A 19,040-nucleotide genomic window follows, 5' to 3' on the forward strand; every position below is an offset into this window, starting at 1 on the left:
TTGCTTTTATGGAAGTGCAGAAGAAAATCTATGGGGGTGCAATGAGAAATGGTTTGGATAGATGAATGAAGGAGTGGGCTTAGGCCCATGGATTGAAAGAGTGAAAGTTAGGGAGAAGGGAGGAGGAAAGGAGGAAGAGAAAGAGAAAGAGAAAGAGAAAGAGGGATTGGATCTGACAGGAAGAAGAGAAGAAGAAAAGAGAGAGAGAGAAAAAGAGAAGAAGATGGGAGGAGGAATGGAAGCAAACAAGAACAAATTCATAGAGGATTGGGGCACTGCCAGAGAGAATCTGGAATTCAATTTCCGTTGGACTCGCCGTAACCTCGCCCTTGTCGGCATCTTCGGCATCGCCATTCCCGTCCTTGTCTACAAGGGCATTGTCCGTGAATTCGTGAGTCTCCTTTCCCCTATTTTATCCATGTTTAACATGTTGCTCTTTCAATTTCAATTTCAATTTCGATTTCGCTTAGGTTAGGTTTCGCCATTTTCCATGTATGCTTGTGTGTACACAGAAGAGAATGTACCTACCAATTTCCAATTCATCTATCTGTAAGGCGCACTGCTTCCACCACAACTAACAGCTGCCAATACCTTCCTTTTCACTCATCTTCCTCGGTTTCTCTCGTAATCCTGTTTTCACCTCTGAAATATCAATTTTTCATCCAAATTGTATTCATGTCTATTTCTATTCAATTTTTTAACAAAAAATGATAATATTCAGGTTTTTAACCTCTCCTTCTATCTCACACTCTATTCTGTGTCTTGAATCACCCTCTTTCGCTTCTGTCTAACCAATCTTGTTTCGTTTCATTTTGAGAACTAAGAATATTTTCTAAAATACAAATCAAACATCCTAATTCTGTGTGCTTAATTTAATTGGTTGCATTATTTAAATTCTCGAGAAAATCGAGATGGATCATGGGTAGCAGCTGAACTGTTTACAAAGATTGCCTAACTTGAGTTATAAAATGTTGTTTTTACTTGAAGTTGTGGTATGGCTTCATCCGTTTGACTCTAATCGATCTTTCATTTGTGATGTACTTTCAACTATTAGGAGGTGTGATCATGAATGGCGTGCTTTTGTTCTTAAATTTCTTTTCATTTTTATTTTTTAATCTGCTTTTTTGCATTACTTGTGAATGCTATTCTTTGCATTTGACCATATAATTTAGTGTAAATTTGAACTGTTATTGTTACAGCATATGCAAGACGAAGATAATGGTAGGCCGTACAGGAAGTTCATGTGAGAGTGTGGAGGTTGGTTTTTGTAATAATTGGGGGGTTATAAAAGTTAGACCTTGATACGAGGCTACAGACATGTGTTTTCTTCTTAATTGGCAAAGGCTTGCCTCTTTAAGTACGGTAAACCTATTAAACCTCTCCATGTTCGGTGGTCATCATTTGAAATTTGTGTTATGCTGTTAACTAGTTACCATGCTTCACAATTTATAATATCCTGAACATACCTCAAATCCATGATCAAATGAGACGGTAATCAAATAATATGATAGTACTAGACTTTTTGTAAGAGTATATGGTTAATTTGTGAGATAAACTGACCGGAATTAGGATTCTATATTTTTTATCTGCATAAACAAGCCATGGTTCTTCTATTTGACTTCATGAAAATTGACACTCTGATAATAGCTTAGAGGTGCCTTTTCAGAAACTACAGAGTTCGATAAGTTAGTTGAAAGAACAACAAAAAAAAATCACAAGATGAAACTGTAAAAGCACATAAATTTTAGTGATGAGTGTGTATTTTTGGCTGTCAAAGTTGGGAAAGAAAGTAGAGATTCAGTTATTTGCAGTCTAATGTTGTATTCTGACGCTTTTTTATTGATTGATTAATTTAATGCTTATTTGTTATTTTTGGGTAAAAGTGTAGTCTAATGTTAGACACTAATGCCTTCTGTAATTTGTTAAAGAAGTGAGATTTATTCCCAAAGAAAAGAAAAGAAATTTCATTGAAGGCAAACTGGTTTAAGTTGAAAAGAAATCCCAATTTTACAATGACCGCTTATCTTGTAACATAACCAATCTGGTGGCTCTGGAAAATCATTCATATAAAGTGTGGTAGCATTCACTTTTTGTTTTGGATTTGTGTAATTCGTCAGTCGCAATTGTTCTCCTTTCCAGGTTAGTTTTCTTAGATCTCTGCCAAGTTCAAAAAACAGTAGGAAATGGTAGGCCCTTCAGGATAGATAACCTTTTCAATAACTTCCAAGATTCACCAAGATGTTGATATTAACTTCAGTTCACCAATGTATTCCCCTTATCTCGAATTTTCTTTTCTTGACAGTAATTTTTGATACCTTCCAATTTGAATTCTGATCCTGGTTTAGACTTTCAATTGATACTTCAAAAGTCTTGAATCAATTTCAATCTTTGAACTATGGCTTTGTAGAGAAATCTAGGTAGGGACAATTTAGAAATTATGCTTTCAATACTTGGAAAATAATATCTAACTAAAAACCTACAATAATAAAAAAATATGCCACTAAGTTGGGTTAGCTTGAGACCCAACTCTAAATATTTGTTGGCGCTTGTAGGATATTACTTTCTGCACCCTATCAAATTTCTTTATTACCCTGTCTTTGATGGCGTGCAGGAAGAAAATTTATAAGTGCATGAAGTAACACCCGACTTAATTTTAGTTGTTTTATTGAATTTTGATCAATTAAGGTAATTTATGTTAACTCTTACTATGAAATTATGATTCTGTTTACATAATTTATTTATTTTGATGTATTTTGCTGTCAAACTTTTTTTAATGCGAAGATCCCAATGATAGCGCTTTTAATCAGATGTAAATTATATGATATTTTCAAGTGTGTGTGTGTGTATATATATATATATATATTATTTTAAATTAAAAAAAAATTATTTTAAAATCATTTGATACATGTATATGAATCAAAATCAATATAAAATATACTTATTAAAATAAAGTAAAATTTTAATGATGCAATCACTTTGTTATTTGATTAATTTTAATAATATTTGACAGAAATTATCATGATATAAAATTATGATTTAACAGTTCAATAAAAAGGTATTTTTTTAAAGTAAAGTTATTAGTAGTAAAATTTACATATCAGTTGAGCAGTACTTAATAAATAAATATTATTAATTTTTTTTATAGAAGTTTCCTTGATTTTTATACTTTAAGGTTGAGAAACTGATCAACAATATTCAGCAATATTAAATATTTGATTATAAATAAATATTAATGATTTAATAAGTAAGATTGGTATGATTAATTAAGTGCTGCCGCAGATAAAGGTTCCGAAGGTTTATAAAAAGATGCTCATATATATGACAAATTCCCATAGGATAAATTATCTTTTAGGAAAATTAACTATGGGAAAAAACCTACTTATTGATAAATTAAAGCAGTAATTGATGTTTTATCCGAAGGAATATAATCTGTTCGTTTATTTTTTGTCAACCATGTTTTTTTATGTAAGTTACAAGTTATAATTCTAATAAAAATCAAATTTAGTTATTTGACATGATTTTAATAATTAGTTACTTATATGGTTTTAATAACAATATTGTCATCAATAATTTTGAAACCCTAATAATTGAAAAGGAATGACTAGTTGGATTAAAGAAGGGACATTATTCAGGTTTATAAACAGTTTTCTATATATCAATAATTAATAGAGTCGTATTAGGCATCACGTAAAGTTGAATGAAGACATTTTGATTTGTAAATGACTAATTATTGCTCTGATTCTATCACATGGATTTGTAATTAAGTTATATATAATTAAACAGTTCCAATCATTTCCTATAATTACGCCACCTCGTTCTTTATGATAATAACGACACTCTTCCTTCCTCAGTATACGAGGTTCTTAACATATAAATATATCTTTTAATGGTTAATTAGTGATAGTTATTAAGTATTTATATTTAATAATCACCTTTGCTAGTTTTCATCTGTTTTAGTTTGTATATGTTCAGAGATCCATATGCTTATTTATTTATTTATTTATATAATTCTCTTTTATGTAGATTAGATTTATGTTTCATTTATTGTTCTCAATACAATTATTATTATTCAATTATTCAACAATATATTCCAAAAGAAACTAATGAAATAGGTAATTGACTAAATATTTTAACTTATCTTAGGAGATTGGAAGTTAATGGTGGTAACACTGAGACATGTAAGGGAAGAGTAATACTTTAACTTTTAAAATTTGGTACATATTTATCTTCTCATATATTCTTTTAAATGATTAAAAAATTCTTTAGTTTATTGCTTAACTTACAAAACTTATTTTCTTTAATCCTTTATTTCATTCTGAATAACTTTGCTTTTGTTGGACAATTCTTCTTCTCTGTCAATTGTTTCATTTATTTTATATTCACCAAGTTTAATTAATTTTCCATTTCTTTATAATATTTTTATTTTTATTATCATATGAAAATATATGATTATTAATTTTAAGTGTTGAATAGTATATTAGATAGCATAAGAAATATATTTTATTCTTTCCTTTTAGGTTTGCCTAAGTTGAACAAATCTTATTTAAACAATTTTTTATTTTCTCTTCTACAGTATTGAAATCATTCTATACTTATTGGTGTACAAAATGCTTAACTTTTTATATTGATTATAATCCATTAGATATAAAAACTGATAGAGTGATATAATTGTAAATAAGATGATACTTTCTATATAGTTGTAATTATAATTGAAATAGAAAGTAAACACAATGACGCTTTTGTAATAAATAAAAAAATTATATTAATTCTAATTATAATTGGAAAGTTTTTTTTTTTATTTTTTATTATTTATAAGCACAAACCTTCCAACTTTTGAAATTCTAGTTGTAGAACTATACTGACTTCAATTGTTATTTCTCTTTTCTCCGATCGGCCCTTCGTGTAACCACCTCACTAAGAGGTCGCCACTATGACCTACGTTGATGACTATTTTTGTCGACATGAATTCGTCTTTATCTTCTCTCCCTATCTCTCTTCTTTGCTTAAATGTCATCTCTCGTCACTTTGACCATGGCTTTAACCACCAAAGAGATTTTCAGATCTCTATATGTAAAGAAATAAAATAGGAAAAAAAATGTCTTGTTAATTTTGAATAAAATATGAGAAATATATACAAGAGAGAATTTATAATTCTATTATTTTATCTCTATAAATATTCTATAATAATGTAACATTATTATTGTAATTATTCTATAATAATGTAACCTTATATTACTGCAAATCACCTATAATAATAACAATATATTCTCTCAATAATATCGAGATATGATTTATTTTCTAACACTCCCCCTCAAGCTGGAGCATACAGATTGTATGGACAAAGCTTGGAATACATAAACTCAATTTGAAATATGTAATCTGTCTTCAAAAGTGTCATCGGCGCGGCGTCATTTTCGCTGTTCGCCACTATTTATGAACAAAAAATTGCAAGAACTAATGAAGGGTCTGTAGCAACAAACTGCAGGGGCAAACATCAACAGACCTGCAGGGACTACACTATCCTGCAGCGGCTGGAATTAAAAGGCTAATAGCCACAAACCTGTAGGGACTTAATCACCTTAATTAAACAACAATAAAACTTCAAGGGACTTAACTGCCCTAAACAACAACAAGCCTTCAGGAAACATCTGTCCTCCAGAGGCAAACAACAACAGACCTGTAGGGACTACACTACCCTATAGCGGCTGTAATTAAAAGGCTAACAGCCACAAACCTGTAGGGACTTAATCACCCTAAACAGTAACAAACCTTCAAGGGACTTAACTGCCTTGAACATATGGGAGACCTTTAGGAAACAATTGTCCTCCAGAGGCAAACAACAACAAACCTTCAGGGACTTCACTGCCCTGAGTAGCAACAAAACTTCAAGGGACTTAACTACCCTGAACATAAGGGAGGCCTTCAGAATAGAGAAGAAGATAGCGGAAGCAGTAGAGGTAGGACTAGGTGTTGGTGCATCGGTGGCACAAGTGGCGGAGACGATGGCCGCGAAAGTGGTCGGCAACGGTGGCCGGCAATAGTGGCTGAAGACGGTGGCCAGATGACAACACCGGACAGATGCGAGACAAAAACCAGAGATTGCCCATTGAAGTATAAAAGCACAGGTTGAAAAAGAGACTTTTAGGGGGCCGCCGATGGCCGCCGCCACCGGCGTCAATAAAGACAAAGTAGAAAAGGATCAGAAAACCTGCTCTAATACCATGTAAAGAAAGAAAATAGGGAAAAGTTAATTTTGAATAAAATATGAGAAATATATACAAGAGAGATAATCTATAATTCTACTATTTTATCCCTATAAATATTCTATAATAATGTACATTATTATTGTAATTATTCTATAATAATGTAACATTATTATTACAAATCACCTATAGTAATAAGAATATATTCTCTCAATAATATCGAGATATAATTTATTTTCTAATACTATAAAACAAAATAGTTGGTATTCATATTGGATTATATTATTTTTCTTCCTCCCATGTTCATTGTTCATCAACCTTTCATTAATTGTCTATTCACAATATTCATAAATTAATATTACATGCTTTATTTCATTTGGTTTAGTCCATGAAGTAACAATCGCATGGTTGTAAAAGAGAGAATGACAAACTAAGAGTTGGTGTTAGGCGATTAGTGTTGGTTTAGCACAACAACAAATTACCCTTTTTTTTTCAATTCAACCCATATATCTTAGAATACTATTAAAATGGAGACATCACCCACGTCAAATGAATATAATATTCATTAAGTTTCTCATTATACCGCTTATAAAATTTGCAATCGAATGAATGTAGAATTTGTGCACAAAATTAATTACTAATAACCAATGGTATACGTGGATTCTATATGAATTATATATAATGCTAATAATCAGTATATGCGTTCTTACATTTATATAAATGCTAACATTTCAACAGTTTGTTAAATAATATAATTTTGGTATAATGTGCTAAGTTGTATTATAGGGAGTGATGATTGGGAGAAGTCAATAAAAGCGATTTTAATAGGAGCAATGAGTGTCGTTTTTTATATCTATGTACCGGCGCCACCCACTCCTTTTTGTATGAATATGACGTTCGATCGTGTCTGAAACATTATTGTAACTGAATGATTAAGCATGTTCTTTCTCCTTCTTTTGAACAACCTTAACATGCTCTAAATTCTCCTGCTATATAATGGCTTCCATGTTGACGATAATTATCCACACCAAACTAAGATATTAGGCGTACTTGTCTTGTACTTTTCAAGTACAATCATGAACAACACCCTCTTCTTTTTTTCTACTCTTTTCCCACGCACCCTTCGTTTTCTACCGTTGCATTTCCATCCTTTCTTCTTACACCTTTGCTATTTCCTCGTACTTTCTGTCTTAGGTTTTCTCGGTCTCAAGGTTTCAAAGCCAAGGACCCCTTCTAGCCCTAATGACTTGAACCTCTTCTACACCTCAGTTTCTGCTTCCACAACTTCTAGCATGGTAGCCCTAGAAATGGAGCTTTTCTCCAATTCTCAACTTATTCTCCTCACCCTCCTCATGTTTCTTGGTGGGGAAGTTTTCACTTCCATACTCGATCTTCTACTTGCTAGGAATAAACTCATCCAAAACAAATTACGTAGCATCAATCCTTCTTCACCCTCAGATGAGTCCCCGACCAATGCCACTCATATTGAGCTTGGCTTAGTTTCTATTCCTCACCCAAAATCACAAAACCGGACACTGTCTGATAATGTTGCATCCGTTAGACTTAAGTATAACTGTCTTCGTTATCTGACTTACGTGGTGTTAGGTTACTTTGTTGTGGTTCAGTTTGTTGGATTTAGTTTGGTGTCTTTGTATATGACAGTAGTAGCGAGTGCAAGACAAGTACTGCGAAAGAAAGACATTAACGTTGTAACATTTTCTTTGTTTACCGTCGTTTCCACCTTTGCCAGTTGTGGCTTTGTCCCCACCAACGAGAACATGATGGTTTTCAAGAAGAATTCGGGTCTTCTCCTCCTTCTTCTCCCACATGTTTTTCTCGGTAACGCCCTATATCCACCGTGTCTGACACTTGTGCTAATGGTTTTGGAAAAAGTTACCAGAAAAGAGGAATTCTCACAGTTGCTGAAAAATTCCAACAACCTCGGCTATAGACATTTGCTCTCTGTTTATCATTGTTGTCTCCTGGTTGGTACAGTGTTTGGTTTGAACGTTATACAGTTTGTGATGTTTTGGTCCGTTGAATGGAACTCCGAAATCATGGAGGGTCTGAATTTGTATGAGAAAGTGATAGCGTCATTGTTTCAAGTTTCAAACTCCAGACACGCCGGTGAATCTGTTTTTGATCTCTCTTCCATCTCTTCAGCCATATTAGTACTCTTCATTGTGATGATGTAAGCCACTAAAATCTCTACTAATTAAGATCATCATCAAGGACAAAACTATTTTCAAAACTTAAATATAGGCAAATCAAACCTTTTCAAAGTATATAATATACAATTATAAACATTTTGACACCATCAGTTATATTTTTAATATATAGTAAATTGTTTTCTTAATATTGATCTTAAATATTTATATATAATAAAGGATTGATTGATAGTGAAATTGTGTGTGTTTGGGGTTTTTCTATTTGTTCGAGTTGTATGTTATAATACTTTATATATAGGCATTGACATCGTAGTCGTAGAGGCATGTTACTGTATACAATCTATATTAATTCCTAGTCTAATGAATCAGGAATTGTTTAATAGTATTATTCAGACGAATAATTCATTGTTAAATACTCTGCTTAGGATAAGTATGAGGAATCAAGTAAGCATAAGATAGAAGATGACAGGTGTTAAAGATTGAATGGAGAGAGTCTGATATGAGTGTATTGATGGATGGATCTAACAGGTACCTTCCGCCATATACTACATTTTTACCTGTAAGAAAGGAGGAAGATGACGCCAAGAGAAAAAGAAAAAGCGCAGTGGAGTGTCTTGTATTTTCTCAGCTCTCTTACTTAGCCATTTTCATCATTCTGGTTTGCATGACAGAGAGCAAAAGCTTGAAAGAAGATCCACTCAACTTTAACGTGCTCAGCATCACCCTCGAAGTCATAAGGCAAGGAACTTTAAATTTTCTCTCTTTCTGCAATATCTTACGTTGAATCAATCATTTTCTCACAAAACATGTATGTTTGCAGTGCTTATGGGAACGTAGGGTTCTCCATGGGATACAGCTGCGCAAGGAAATTGAAAGGAGATGGTACATGCAAAGATTCATGGGTTGGATTTTCTGGAAGATGGAGTAACAAAGGAAAGTTCGTCCTTATATTGGTCATGTTCTTTGGCAGGCTCAAGAAGTTCAACATGAAAGGTGGCAAAGCGTGGCATCTCTCTTAGACACTGCAATCATATCAACACCATTTTCTAACCATGTTTGTTCGCAAGAACCTATGTATATGTCTATACTAAAACCTAGTTACAACTTTGGTCCATCCGAAAGTGAAAATTTTTTAGGAAAAACTTCTTTTAACAATACTTTTTTAATAATTTTTTGACAACGCATACGTGGCAGTTTGTGATTGGTCCGTTTTAAATATTTTTTAAACATAAATTCAAATAGACCAATAAAATGATGACACATGTCCCGTTATAAAAAAAGTTGTCAAAAAGTGTTGTCAAAATATCATTGTCCAATTTTTTTATGTGGTCTCCAAGTGTCATGTCCAAACTCTCTATCAGATCCATCCATATTTTAATATTTTCTTGATTTAATTAATACGTAATCGAAACATAAGTTGATTTCTCTAAATAACTTTTTCTTGTATGTTTACATCTTTGAAGGAAAAAAAAAATCCTTTTTTTATGTTTAAGTTGTCAGAGAAACTTTTTATAGAAATCTAAATCAACATTCACCATTTAAATTTTATGGTATGGTGACACGTTAATCATTATCACTCTTATGTAATTTCTATTCTTATGTGAATGTTATGTATAAGACAAAGAATTAAATATATATATATATATATATATATATATATATATATATATATATATATATATATATATCTTTGAATAATTTGTGGTTTTCGAGTCAAAGTCTTTCTAAAAGAACAAATAATACAACTTACAATTCTTAAATCAAAAACACAGAAATATATAAACTATTTTATTTCATATTGGTAGAATTAGACATAGTGGACGAATAAAAAATATCCACAAATACCAGTTTATTTCTTATCTTTATTCAAAATACAACATTCTTTTAGCAATCATAGACCTTAAACCTAAAAGCAAAATAAACTATTCTTAAGAATAAAAAAGAATAATAACATTTCTTTAGTTTTTTTTTCTTCGTGTATGAAAAAGAACTTTACTTTTCCTTGAAGTAAATTTTTTGTGTCATATTCCCAAATTACACAATTTTAAGTCTCATTTCACTATCTCTCACATCAAGCATTCATGTAAATACATTTAAGTCCAATTTCACTATCTCTCACACCTAAGAAGGTGATACTATGACACTTAACTATTAATGTAATTTTTGCTTAAATTCTTTGTAGTATATAAACTTAGATGTAAAAAAAATAAGAACCTATTTTCTTGAGAAAATTTATTTAAGAATTTATGAACATGGGTTATCCCTATTTGTAAAGCTAAGTAACATAATATATTAACATATCAATGAAGGAAAACTTTATATACAAAAACATTATAAAAATTGCAACTACTCAAAGGTACAAAGAACGAGAGAAGCGAGAATAGACATATTAAAGTTTATGACACGTCCTAAGCAACAATACATGTAAAATGTGACGGCAGCCACGATAGTTATTACACATTTACAAAAACTCATATAGATTAAAAAAATACATTGTTGGAAATGTTTCTAGCTAGTGTCTATAATGCACAATGCACAAATATGAGAAGTTATTATATATGTTATCCTTTCAAGGTGCTTTGTTTTATATAAACTGACAAAAAACAAAGATTTTGAAACGATCTTCTTTTTTCAGGTAGTTATAGATTCTATAGGTGTGAGAGTATGGGTGAAATTAGGCTTACATTATTAAGAAAATTCATCTAATTCCCAAATATAATTGAATGTTGTTCCTAGAAAGTGTTATAAGTATGTATAAAAAATGAAAAAAGAGGTTGTATAAGTATATAAAAAATGGAAACGAGAAAGGAATACTTAGAAGGTGTTAACTCTTGAAATTCTTTTTACATAAAAGGCAATTGTTAACATATGAATGTACCTTTTTATATTTTGTACCCATTAGATAAATTATGTCATTTGTTTCATAATTTCTATTGGTAGCTAGTATATTTTCTTTTTGAAGCATTTCTTTCCACACTTAACCAATTTTATGAAGCTTTCATCAATTCATTCATTTATTATCTTCAAATTTATCAATCTTAACTTTAAAGTTAATTAAACTAATATACAATAAAGTCTTTGTATGGGTAAATATATTTTCATATACAACAACTTTAATAAAGGATTCTACTCTATATTGACATTATATTATACACATAATCATCACTTATACATATTGAATTAATCCAACTTCGATCTATATCTACATTTTATAATTACAATACTGGAATTATGTTTATATGATGCATGTAATCTCATTTTCTTATCAAAGATATGTCTTTATCTCATTAAAGAATATTCACTTTTTTTTTATAGTTCAATAGTACAAATATTTAATCAATATCACTTATACTTGACAAAATTTTACAATAATTCACATTAATTTTCAACTGACATGAAATGAGAGTAGACACATAAAATCTCTACAATCAAAATATGTATTCTGGTAGAACCTTCACTAGTATTTATATATATAAAGCTTACGTGTCAATATGTGATTGGTTAAAAATTACTCCACAATTAATAATAATAATCATAAACATTATTGTGAAATAATTTTTGACCAATCACAGATTAACACATAATCAATGTTTAAATGTTGTTAAAAAAATATTGTCTAAATATTATTATCCGAAAGTAAAATAAGCTGTTTCAAAAAAAATTACAACAAACGAAAAAAAACAATTTTAAATCTAAATATAAAATTCATAGAATGGTCCAATGAAGAAATTTGATATAATAGGATGGCATATATCCGTGCAAAAGAAACATCTCTCGACGGTGATTTCCTTCATAAAAAAGAAAGAAACCTATGAAAGCATCATAACGATAGACTTTAATTTATAAGATTTTAAATTTAATTTAACTTTACAAAATTTATTTATAAAATAAAATTATATATTATAAACTGAAGAGATGTGAGATTTTTGAAAAAACAAAATAAAATAAACATATAAAGTAAAAATAACTTATTTATTAGAAAATAATAGAGCACATGTAAAAAACAATTTTATGAAAACATAATCAGTAATAAAATAAAGTAGGTTAACAACTCTTTTACAATAAATTATATATTATTATTTTATTGATTTTGTATATTTGAAATGGATTCGTATTATATAGAGTATTAAAAAAATGGTTAAAAGAGTATTTTTGAACAGAATATAGTGATGAAAATTAGCATACATCAGAAATGCATTATTTAGTGGAATTTGATGCTGAAAGTGGAAGGTGCATAAAGTAAGTGGGAAACTGCATAATGGAATTGCTCTTTGATTTTTATCACGTTCGGGGAATCATATATAATTTCATTTTCATGCTTACTAAAACTGTAATTTTATTTGTGGACATAAATTAACCACAATTCAAATCAAATGTCACATTTCATAGTGACTATAATTTTAATAAGAGTAATAATAAAATCATATGTTATAAAAATAAAATAATTATAAAAAATTAAAAAAAAACATAATAATATCAAATAAATATAAAATATTTATGTGGTTAAAATATGTTTTGTCTTTTAATAAATAACCTTTAACACCCTTTTGAAGATGAAAAACAAAGCTGGTCCTTCCCTACTTCAGTTAAACACAATTTTGAAAGTCCAAATTTTATTAATGCACACATTGAAAGTAAAAATACCAATTCAATCACTTTACCCTATAAATTAGGCAATGGGATTAATTAGTGGTAAAGTTGACCAAAACTCATCAGCTTCCCCCAGGTTAAATTTAATGATATCACAATTAAAACAACTATCCTTCCCCCAAAAAAATATATATGGAATCCTTAAATTCCTATTTTTGCCTATAAATAAATAACACCTTTGTCAATGTTACATTATGGAAAATGGAACATGTAAATATTATTATAAATTTACTTGTGAAATAATGTTTGTATTTAGAGATGAGAAAATTAATTGAATTATACTGAATTATTGATTAAATGCATTGTATTGAACTAAATGAATTACACGGAATTATTAATTAATTACACTTTTGAATTAAAAAATTGAATTAAATCTCTAAAGTTATAGTCTAATTAATTACTCATTAACTTAAAATTAATTTATTTTATATTTTTTGTTTATTTGAGAGTTTATAAAATTAGTGTTTAGTTTAGGTTGACTATGACTAATTAGACTAAATTGTGATAGATTCAACTCAATGGATTTTTATCAGAGTTGACTTACCGAATTCAGTCGATTTTTTATACAGACTTAGTCAAATTATAGTTTAAAGTGATTCGACCAAATTTTGACTATAATCATTTTAAACGAATTTATTTGATTTTCAATTAGAATAGACTTTGATTGAATAATTTTGTTTGAAATTAACTTGACTTAGTTTTATTTATGACTTTTCTAACATAATTTGATCAATTTTAGATCGGGTTTCATTTTTGACGGGAATTTCAACTTTACTTGTCCTAACCGAATTTTAATCTTAAAATTTTGTTTGATAGCAGTTATATATATATATATATATATATATATATATATATATATATATATATATATATATATATATATATCACTTAACATTCATTTAGTAATAAAATAATGCTTTAATATTAAAAGATAAAGTGAAATATTACTTTTTCTTAGGTATTGGAAAAAATTTAAGGAGGGAATGTAAAGTTTTCCAATAAAAATAATATTTTAACACTATTTTTTGACACTGCATACGTGTTAAAATGTGATTGGACGATTTCAAATTAAAAAAGTTGAGACAGGAGTATATTTGGAAGAGAAAAACCAAAGTTTATTTTTTTAATTTGAAATCGTCCAACCACATTTTGACATGTGTGCAATGTCAAAATGGTGTCAAAAAATGGTGTTAAAATATGATTTTCCTTTTCCGATATACTAATGAATATTGATGCATGTTTATGGTTGTTATTGTTTGCACAACCTTTTACATGGTTACAGTTAGGCAAAGAGAGCCACAAGAAGAGATGTTTCATTGCTTTATAAATCGCTTCCACTGGACGTATCTCAGCACCAACATATCTTCTTGCTCCTACTTTAATTAAATACAACGATGGCGAACTTTGCCAACTTCACTCAGAAACATCATCGTCTTGGGAGGTTTTTCCCACCCAAACTCAGATTCCTGCTCCGTTTTCTAGCCTTCCATGTCCACCCCTTCTTTATTCAACTCTGTTATTTTGGGATACTTTCTCTGCTTGGTTACCTTGCTCTCAAAAACTCAAACCCAAGAACCCCCGTTAGACCAAACGACTTTGACCTCTTTTACACCTCTGTTTCTGCTTCCACTGTTTCTAGCATGGTGGCAGTTGAAATGGAGGTTTTCTCCAATTCTCAGCTCATTCTCCTCACCTTTCTCATGTTTGTCGGCGGGGAAGTTTTCACTTCCATGCTTGACCTTCTATTTGCCAGGTATAAACTCACCCAGTCTGTCAAAAACAGAGATAGCACCAATCCCTTTTCACCCTCAGCAGAGAAGCCCCCAGTTCATGACAACCATGTGGAGCTTGGTTTAATATCTATTCCTCACTCTCAACCCGAAGACCAAAAACCTAGTAACGACAGTTATAGACTTAAGTATAACTGTCTTACTTATCTGACTTTTGTAGTTTTAGGTTACTTTGTGGTTGTTCAATTGGTCGGCTTCAGTTTGGTGTCTTTGTACATGACCTTGGTACCCAGTGCAACACAAATACTGAAAAACAAAGACATTAAGATTGCAACATTTTCTCTGTTCACCATAGTTTCCACTTTTGCCAGCTGTGGTTTTGTCCCCACCAACGAGAACATGATGGTTTTCAAGAAGAATTCGGGGCTTCTCCTCCTTATACTCCCACACGTATTTCTAGGTAACACCCTTTACCCTCCATGTTTGAGGGTGGTGATTATGGGTCTAAGAAAGGTGAGCAGAAGAGAGGAATTCTCACACCTGCTGAACAATTTCAAAGACATTGGATACGATCATATGCTCTCTGGTCTTCGTTGTTGCTACTTGGTTGCTACTGTTTTGTGTTTGAATGTTATACAGTTTGTGATGTTTTGGTCGATGGAATGGAAAACGAAAACTATGGAGGGTTTGAATTTTTATGAGAAATTGGTGGGATCATTGTTCCAAGTTACAAATGCGAGACACGCTGGTGAATCCGTGTTCGATCTCTCTTCCCTGTCTTCAGCCATATTGGTGGTCTTCGTTATCATGATGTAAGTCCCTAAGGATCATCGTCCAACCATGCCATGCCTAATTATGTGCTTGCTTTCTCTATATTATCATCCCTTTCCTTTGCATACTTTTCTAATAACTCTTTTATTTTAGGTAGTGCCATCCACCAATTATGTGCCTAATATTTTAACATCATTTTTTCACACTATTTTAATACTGCACATGTGTCAAAATGTGATTGGACGATTTCAAATTAAAAAAACAAACTTTGGTTTTTCTTTTCCAAATATACCCCTGTTTCAACTTTTTTAATTTGAAATCGTCCAATCACATTTTGACACGTGTGCAGTGTCAAAATGGTGTCAAAAAATGGTGTTAAAATATCGTTTTCCATTCCATTAAACAATATTCATCTCAAAAACGACAATATATATATTACAACACGTGTGAAGGAAAAATAACACTTTTTTTTCTTTCTATTGGATACTTATTTTTTTTTATATTTATTTTCCACTCTCATGTATTCCCATGCATGAAAAATGTCATTGACTACCAATGACTTTTTAATATAAAAAAAATTCGTTCAATTCACATTTTCACACGTTTAAATTTTATTCATCTCAAAAACAAAAACAAAAACAATATTACTATATTTTAAAAAATAATTCACCTGTCTCTCTAACTAAGGAAACATTTACAAAACACTATCGCTCATAGATATTTATTTTTATTTAAGAATTTCGAAAAGAAACAAGGAAGACAAGATGTTACATTTTGGTGACTGTGTTTGGTGTCGCATATTTTACACACATAAACATGTAAATATTAATTTTGGATAAAAATATTTTTTTATTCTATCCTAATAGTCATGAGTTTATATTCGTAATGCATTTAGCATAGTCCTAGTTGGCATCAATTACATTGCATGATGGACGTGCAACAAAATTTTGTGATGCTAGAACTTTCCACCATATGAAATAGCATGTAATGGAAGTAAAGAATATTATATCTTGGATATTATATATTATTAAAATCTAATTGAAACATAATTAAGGATCAGATTCTTTTTTTATATTTTTAATTTTGGATTTATATATAATTAAAAAAATATGGTTTTGGAAAAGTTATTTCTAAGAAATCATATTTAAATTGATTGCAATTAGTTAGTAAAACTAAATTAGGTTGAAGACAAACTTTTTTGTATACCTTCATACTTATTTGTGTTAGTTTGTAGTATATAATGAAAGGTTTGACTTTTGATAGTGGTCTATCCTATCAGTGTGGTGTGGCATATGCTTGTTAAGGATGAAAGAAAGAATAATAATCATTTGGAATCCCTCACCACAATGAATAGGCTAAGAAGATAAGAAATAATAATTTCTTTTAGTCTTAAATCACATAATGATTATCATCTCCTCTACCTTTGTCAAATGAACATTCATATGCTTCTTTTGATCAAATATTCCTCTAATTCATTGATTGCATTACAAGTTGTTGACGAATTTACAAATCAAGTTATATGTAGTTATTCTTCTCTTGCCTGTTATGAAACGTAAATTTCAATCAGTGAGTGCTTGCGTATATTCTGTACTCCCACTCCCACTATGGAACTGGAATATCAGTTTTGATTTGATTTCTCAGAAAAAGCAGCTCTCAGATATGATTCACCGCAAAACACGTATATGCATTATTACAGTATTAGAACTATGTGAGAATTAAGCAGTAAGAAGTTCATAAATATTTTGGAAAAATAAGTAGTTATTCGGATATATATCTTTATTAAAAGATTCAAAAGACTTAGCTGATAATAATCTGGTAAAAGTATGAAGAATCAAGCAAGCATAAGTAAAGAGAGAACATGACAGGTGTTAAAGATTGAATGGAGAGAGTCTGATATGATTGTATTGATGGATCTAACAGGTACCTTCCGCCATATACTACATTTTTACCTGTAAGAAAGGAGGAAGATGACGCCAAGAGAAAAAGAAAAAGCGCAGTGGAGTGTCTTGTATTTTCTCAGCTCTCTTACTTAGCCATTTTCATCATTCTGGTTTGCATGACAGAGAGCAAAAGCTTGAAAGAAGATCCACTCAACTTTAACGTGCTCAGCATCACCCTCGAAGTCATAAGGCAAGGAACTTTAAATTTTCTCTCTTTCTGCAATATCTTACGTTGAATCAATCATTTTCTCACAAAACATGTATGTTTGCAGTGCTTATGGGAACGTAGGGTTCTCCATGGGATACAGCTGCGCAAGGAAATTGAAAGGAGATGGTACATGCAAAGATTCATGGGTTGGATTTTCTGGAAGATGGAGTAACAAAGGAAAGTTCGTCCTTATATTGGTCATGTTCTTTGGCAGGCTCAAGAAGTTCAACATGAAAGGTGGCAAAGCCTGGATCCTCTCTTAGACACTGCAACCATATCAACACCATTTTCTAACCATGTTTATTCGCAAAAACCTACGATGTTATGGCTATACTAAAAGATAGTTACAACTTTGGTCCATCCGAAAGCAACAGAAGATGATATAGTTGTTTTGAATGAGTAATGACTCCATTGCATTGTGTACGTGGTTGTCTCTTTCGCTGTCGTCCACCTCACCAACGACTCCACTATAGATAAGGACTCAATCACCATAGGTCATTTCGATCACCTCAGTGCTTCCATCATTCTTTTCCGTACAATGACAAATAAGATTAACATCAATTAATAAATCCATCGCTAAAATTAAAATCTTCACTATATTTCATATTTAGATGATATAGGTAAAAATTAAATTAAATATGTAATGTTTTTTTAATCCCTGATGAATCTTGAACAACACTTTAATCGACTGATTTTTAGCAGACATTATACTTAATCGATGATTGTAATTTCATCATTGGTGGAAAGTAAATTATTTATATTTAATTACAAAATATAAAATGCTTTTCTTTTCATCAAATTGTCTTTTCATGTTTTTGAAACAATGTTGAAGATCCACTTATTTTTGTCCTTTATCTTTATTTTTTTTTGTTAATTCCTTTATGCAATGATCTAAAAGATATATATGTTTTTGTTTCCTAACAAGGTCAGCCGTTGTTATGATTGGAGGTATCAGATGCACAAAATAATCTCACACTCTCTTCAAAATCAGTATATATCCAAATAATCAAAACTCATTACATTTAATTTTATATAACTCATCGCAATTTTATGAAAAAATAAAAGCAAGTATTAGATGGACATTTCATTGTTACATTCCCAAGAAACCTTGTCAGGCGTACGCCTGTTTTTCAGTTGGTACATTTTAGCAATGTGTACCGGGTTTCAGTAGACAAAATACTCTTATATCATGAATTTTAAGTTTTAAGGTTAAGGGTATTTTAATAATTTTCATTCTCATAATTAAAAAAATAAAAAAAGAAACCCCTAATCCTTTATTCACCTCTCTCATTCCTCTCAACCTTTCTCTTTCATTGCTTTCACTCCAACATTTTTCTGTCATCCCTACTCTAGCCCTAATTGAAAAAAAT

General features: G+C 30.6%; 3 protein-coding genes across 3 annotated transcripts; all 3 read left to right on the forward strand.

Annotated features, from left to right (window-relative positions):
* Positions 1-141: 141 nt before the first annotated feature.
* LOC106766640 lies at positions 142-1,472 on the forward strand. Its single transcript, XM_014651358.2, has 2 exons — positions 142-391; positions 1,200-1,472. Exons 1-2 carry the CDS (start codon positions 224-226, stop codon positions 1,245-1,247), a joined length of 216 nt encoding a protein of 71 aa, XP_014506844.1. The 5' UTR covers positions 142-223; the 3' UTR covers positions 1,248-1,472.
* A 5,576-nt stretch (positions 1,473-7,048) lies between these two features.
* LOC106756241 (sodium transporter HKT1-like) lies at positions 7,049-9,390 on the forward strand. The gene is made up of 3 exons (XM_014638583.2): positions 7,049-8,394; positions 8,900-9,109; positions 9,192-9,390. Exons 1-3 carry the CDS (start codon positions 7,280-7,282, stop codon positions 9,388-9,390), a joined length of 1,524 nt encoding a protein of 507 aa, XP_014494069.1. The 5' UTR covers positions 7,049-7,279.
* Positions 9,391-14,345: 4,955 nt separating this feature from the next.
* LOC106763952 (sodium transporter HKT1) lies at positions 14,346-18,073 on the forward strand. Its single transcript, XM_014648141.2, has 3 exons — positions 14,346-15,563; positions 17,443-17,652; positions 17,735-18,073. The coding sequence occupies exons 1-3, from the start codon at positions 14,416-14,418 to the stop codon at positions 17,931-17,933; spliced, it is 1,557 nt and encodes a 518-aa protein (XP_014503627.1). The 5' UTR covers positions 14,346-14,415; the 3' UTR covers positions 17,934-18,073.
* The last annotated feature ends 967 nt before the right edge of the window (positions 18,074-19,040 follow it).

Source organism: Vigna radiata, chromosome 1 (assembly GCF_000741045.1).
Source record: "Vigna radiata var. radiata cultivar VC1973A chromosome 1, Vradiata_ver6, whole genome shotgun sequence".
Lineage (NCBI taxonomy): Eukaryota > Viridiplantae > Streptophyta > Magnoliopsida > Fabales > Fabaceae > Vigna > Vigna radiata.

Excerpts from the sequence above, each read along its gene's own strand:
- LOC106766640 (XM_014651358.2), top strand. The coding sequence starts at position 224 with ATGGGAGGAGGAATGGAAGCAAACAAGAACAAATTCATAGAGGATTGG. Across the intron at positions 392-1,199 it reads AGGGCATTGTCCGTGAATTC|CATATGCAAGACGAAGATAA; the intron begins GTGAGTCTCCTT and ends TTATTGTTACAG.
- LOC106756241 (XM_014638583.2), top strand. The coding sequence starts at position 7,280 with ATGAACAACACCCTCTTCTTTTTTTCTACTCTTTTCCCACGCACCCTT. Across the intron at positions 8,395-8,899 it reads GTACTCTTCATTGTGATGAT|GTACCTTCCGCCATATACTA; the intron begins GTAAGCCACTAA and ends TGGATCTAACAG. Across the intron at positions 9,110-9,191 it reads ATCACCCTCGAAGTCATAAG|TGCTTATGGGAACGTAGGGT; the intron begins GCAAGGAACTTT and ends GTATGTTTGCAG.
- LOC106763952 (XM_014648141.2), top strand. The coding sequence starts at position 14,416 with ATGGCGAACTTTGCCAACTTCACTCAGAAACATCATCGTCTTGGGAGG. Across the intron at positions 15,564-17,442 it reads GTGGTCTTCGTTATCATGAT|GTACCTTCCGCCATATACTA; the intron begins GTAAGTCCCTAA and ends TGGATCTAACAG. Across the intron at positions 17,653-17,734 it reads ATCACCCTCGAAGTCATAAG|TGCTTATGGGAACGTAGGGT; the intron begins GCAAGGAACTTT and ends GTATGTTTGCAG.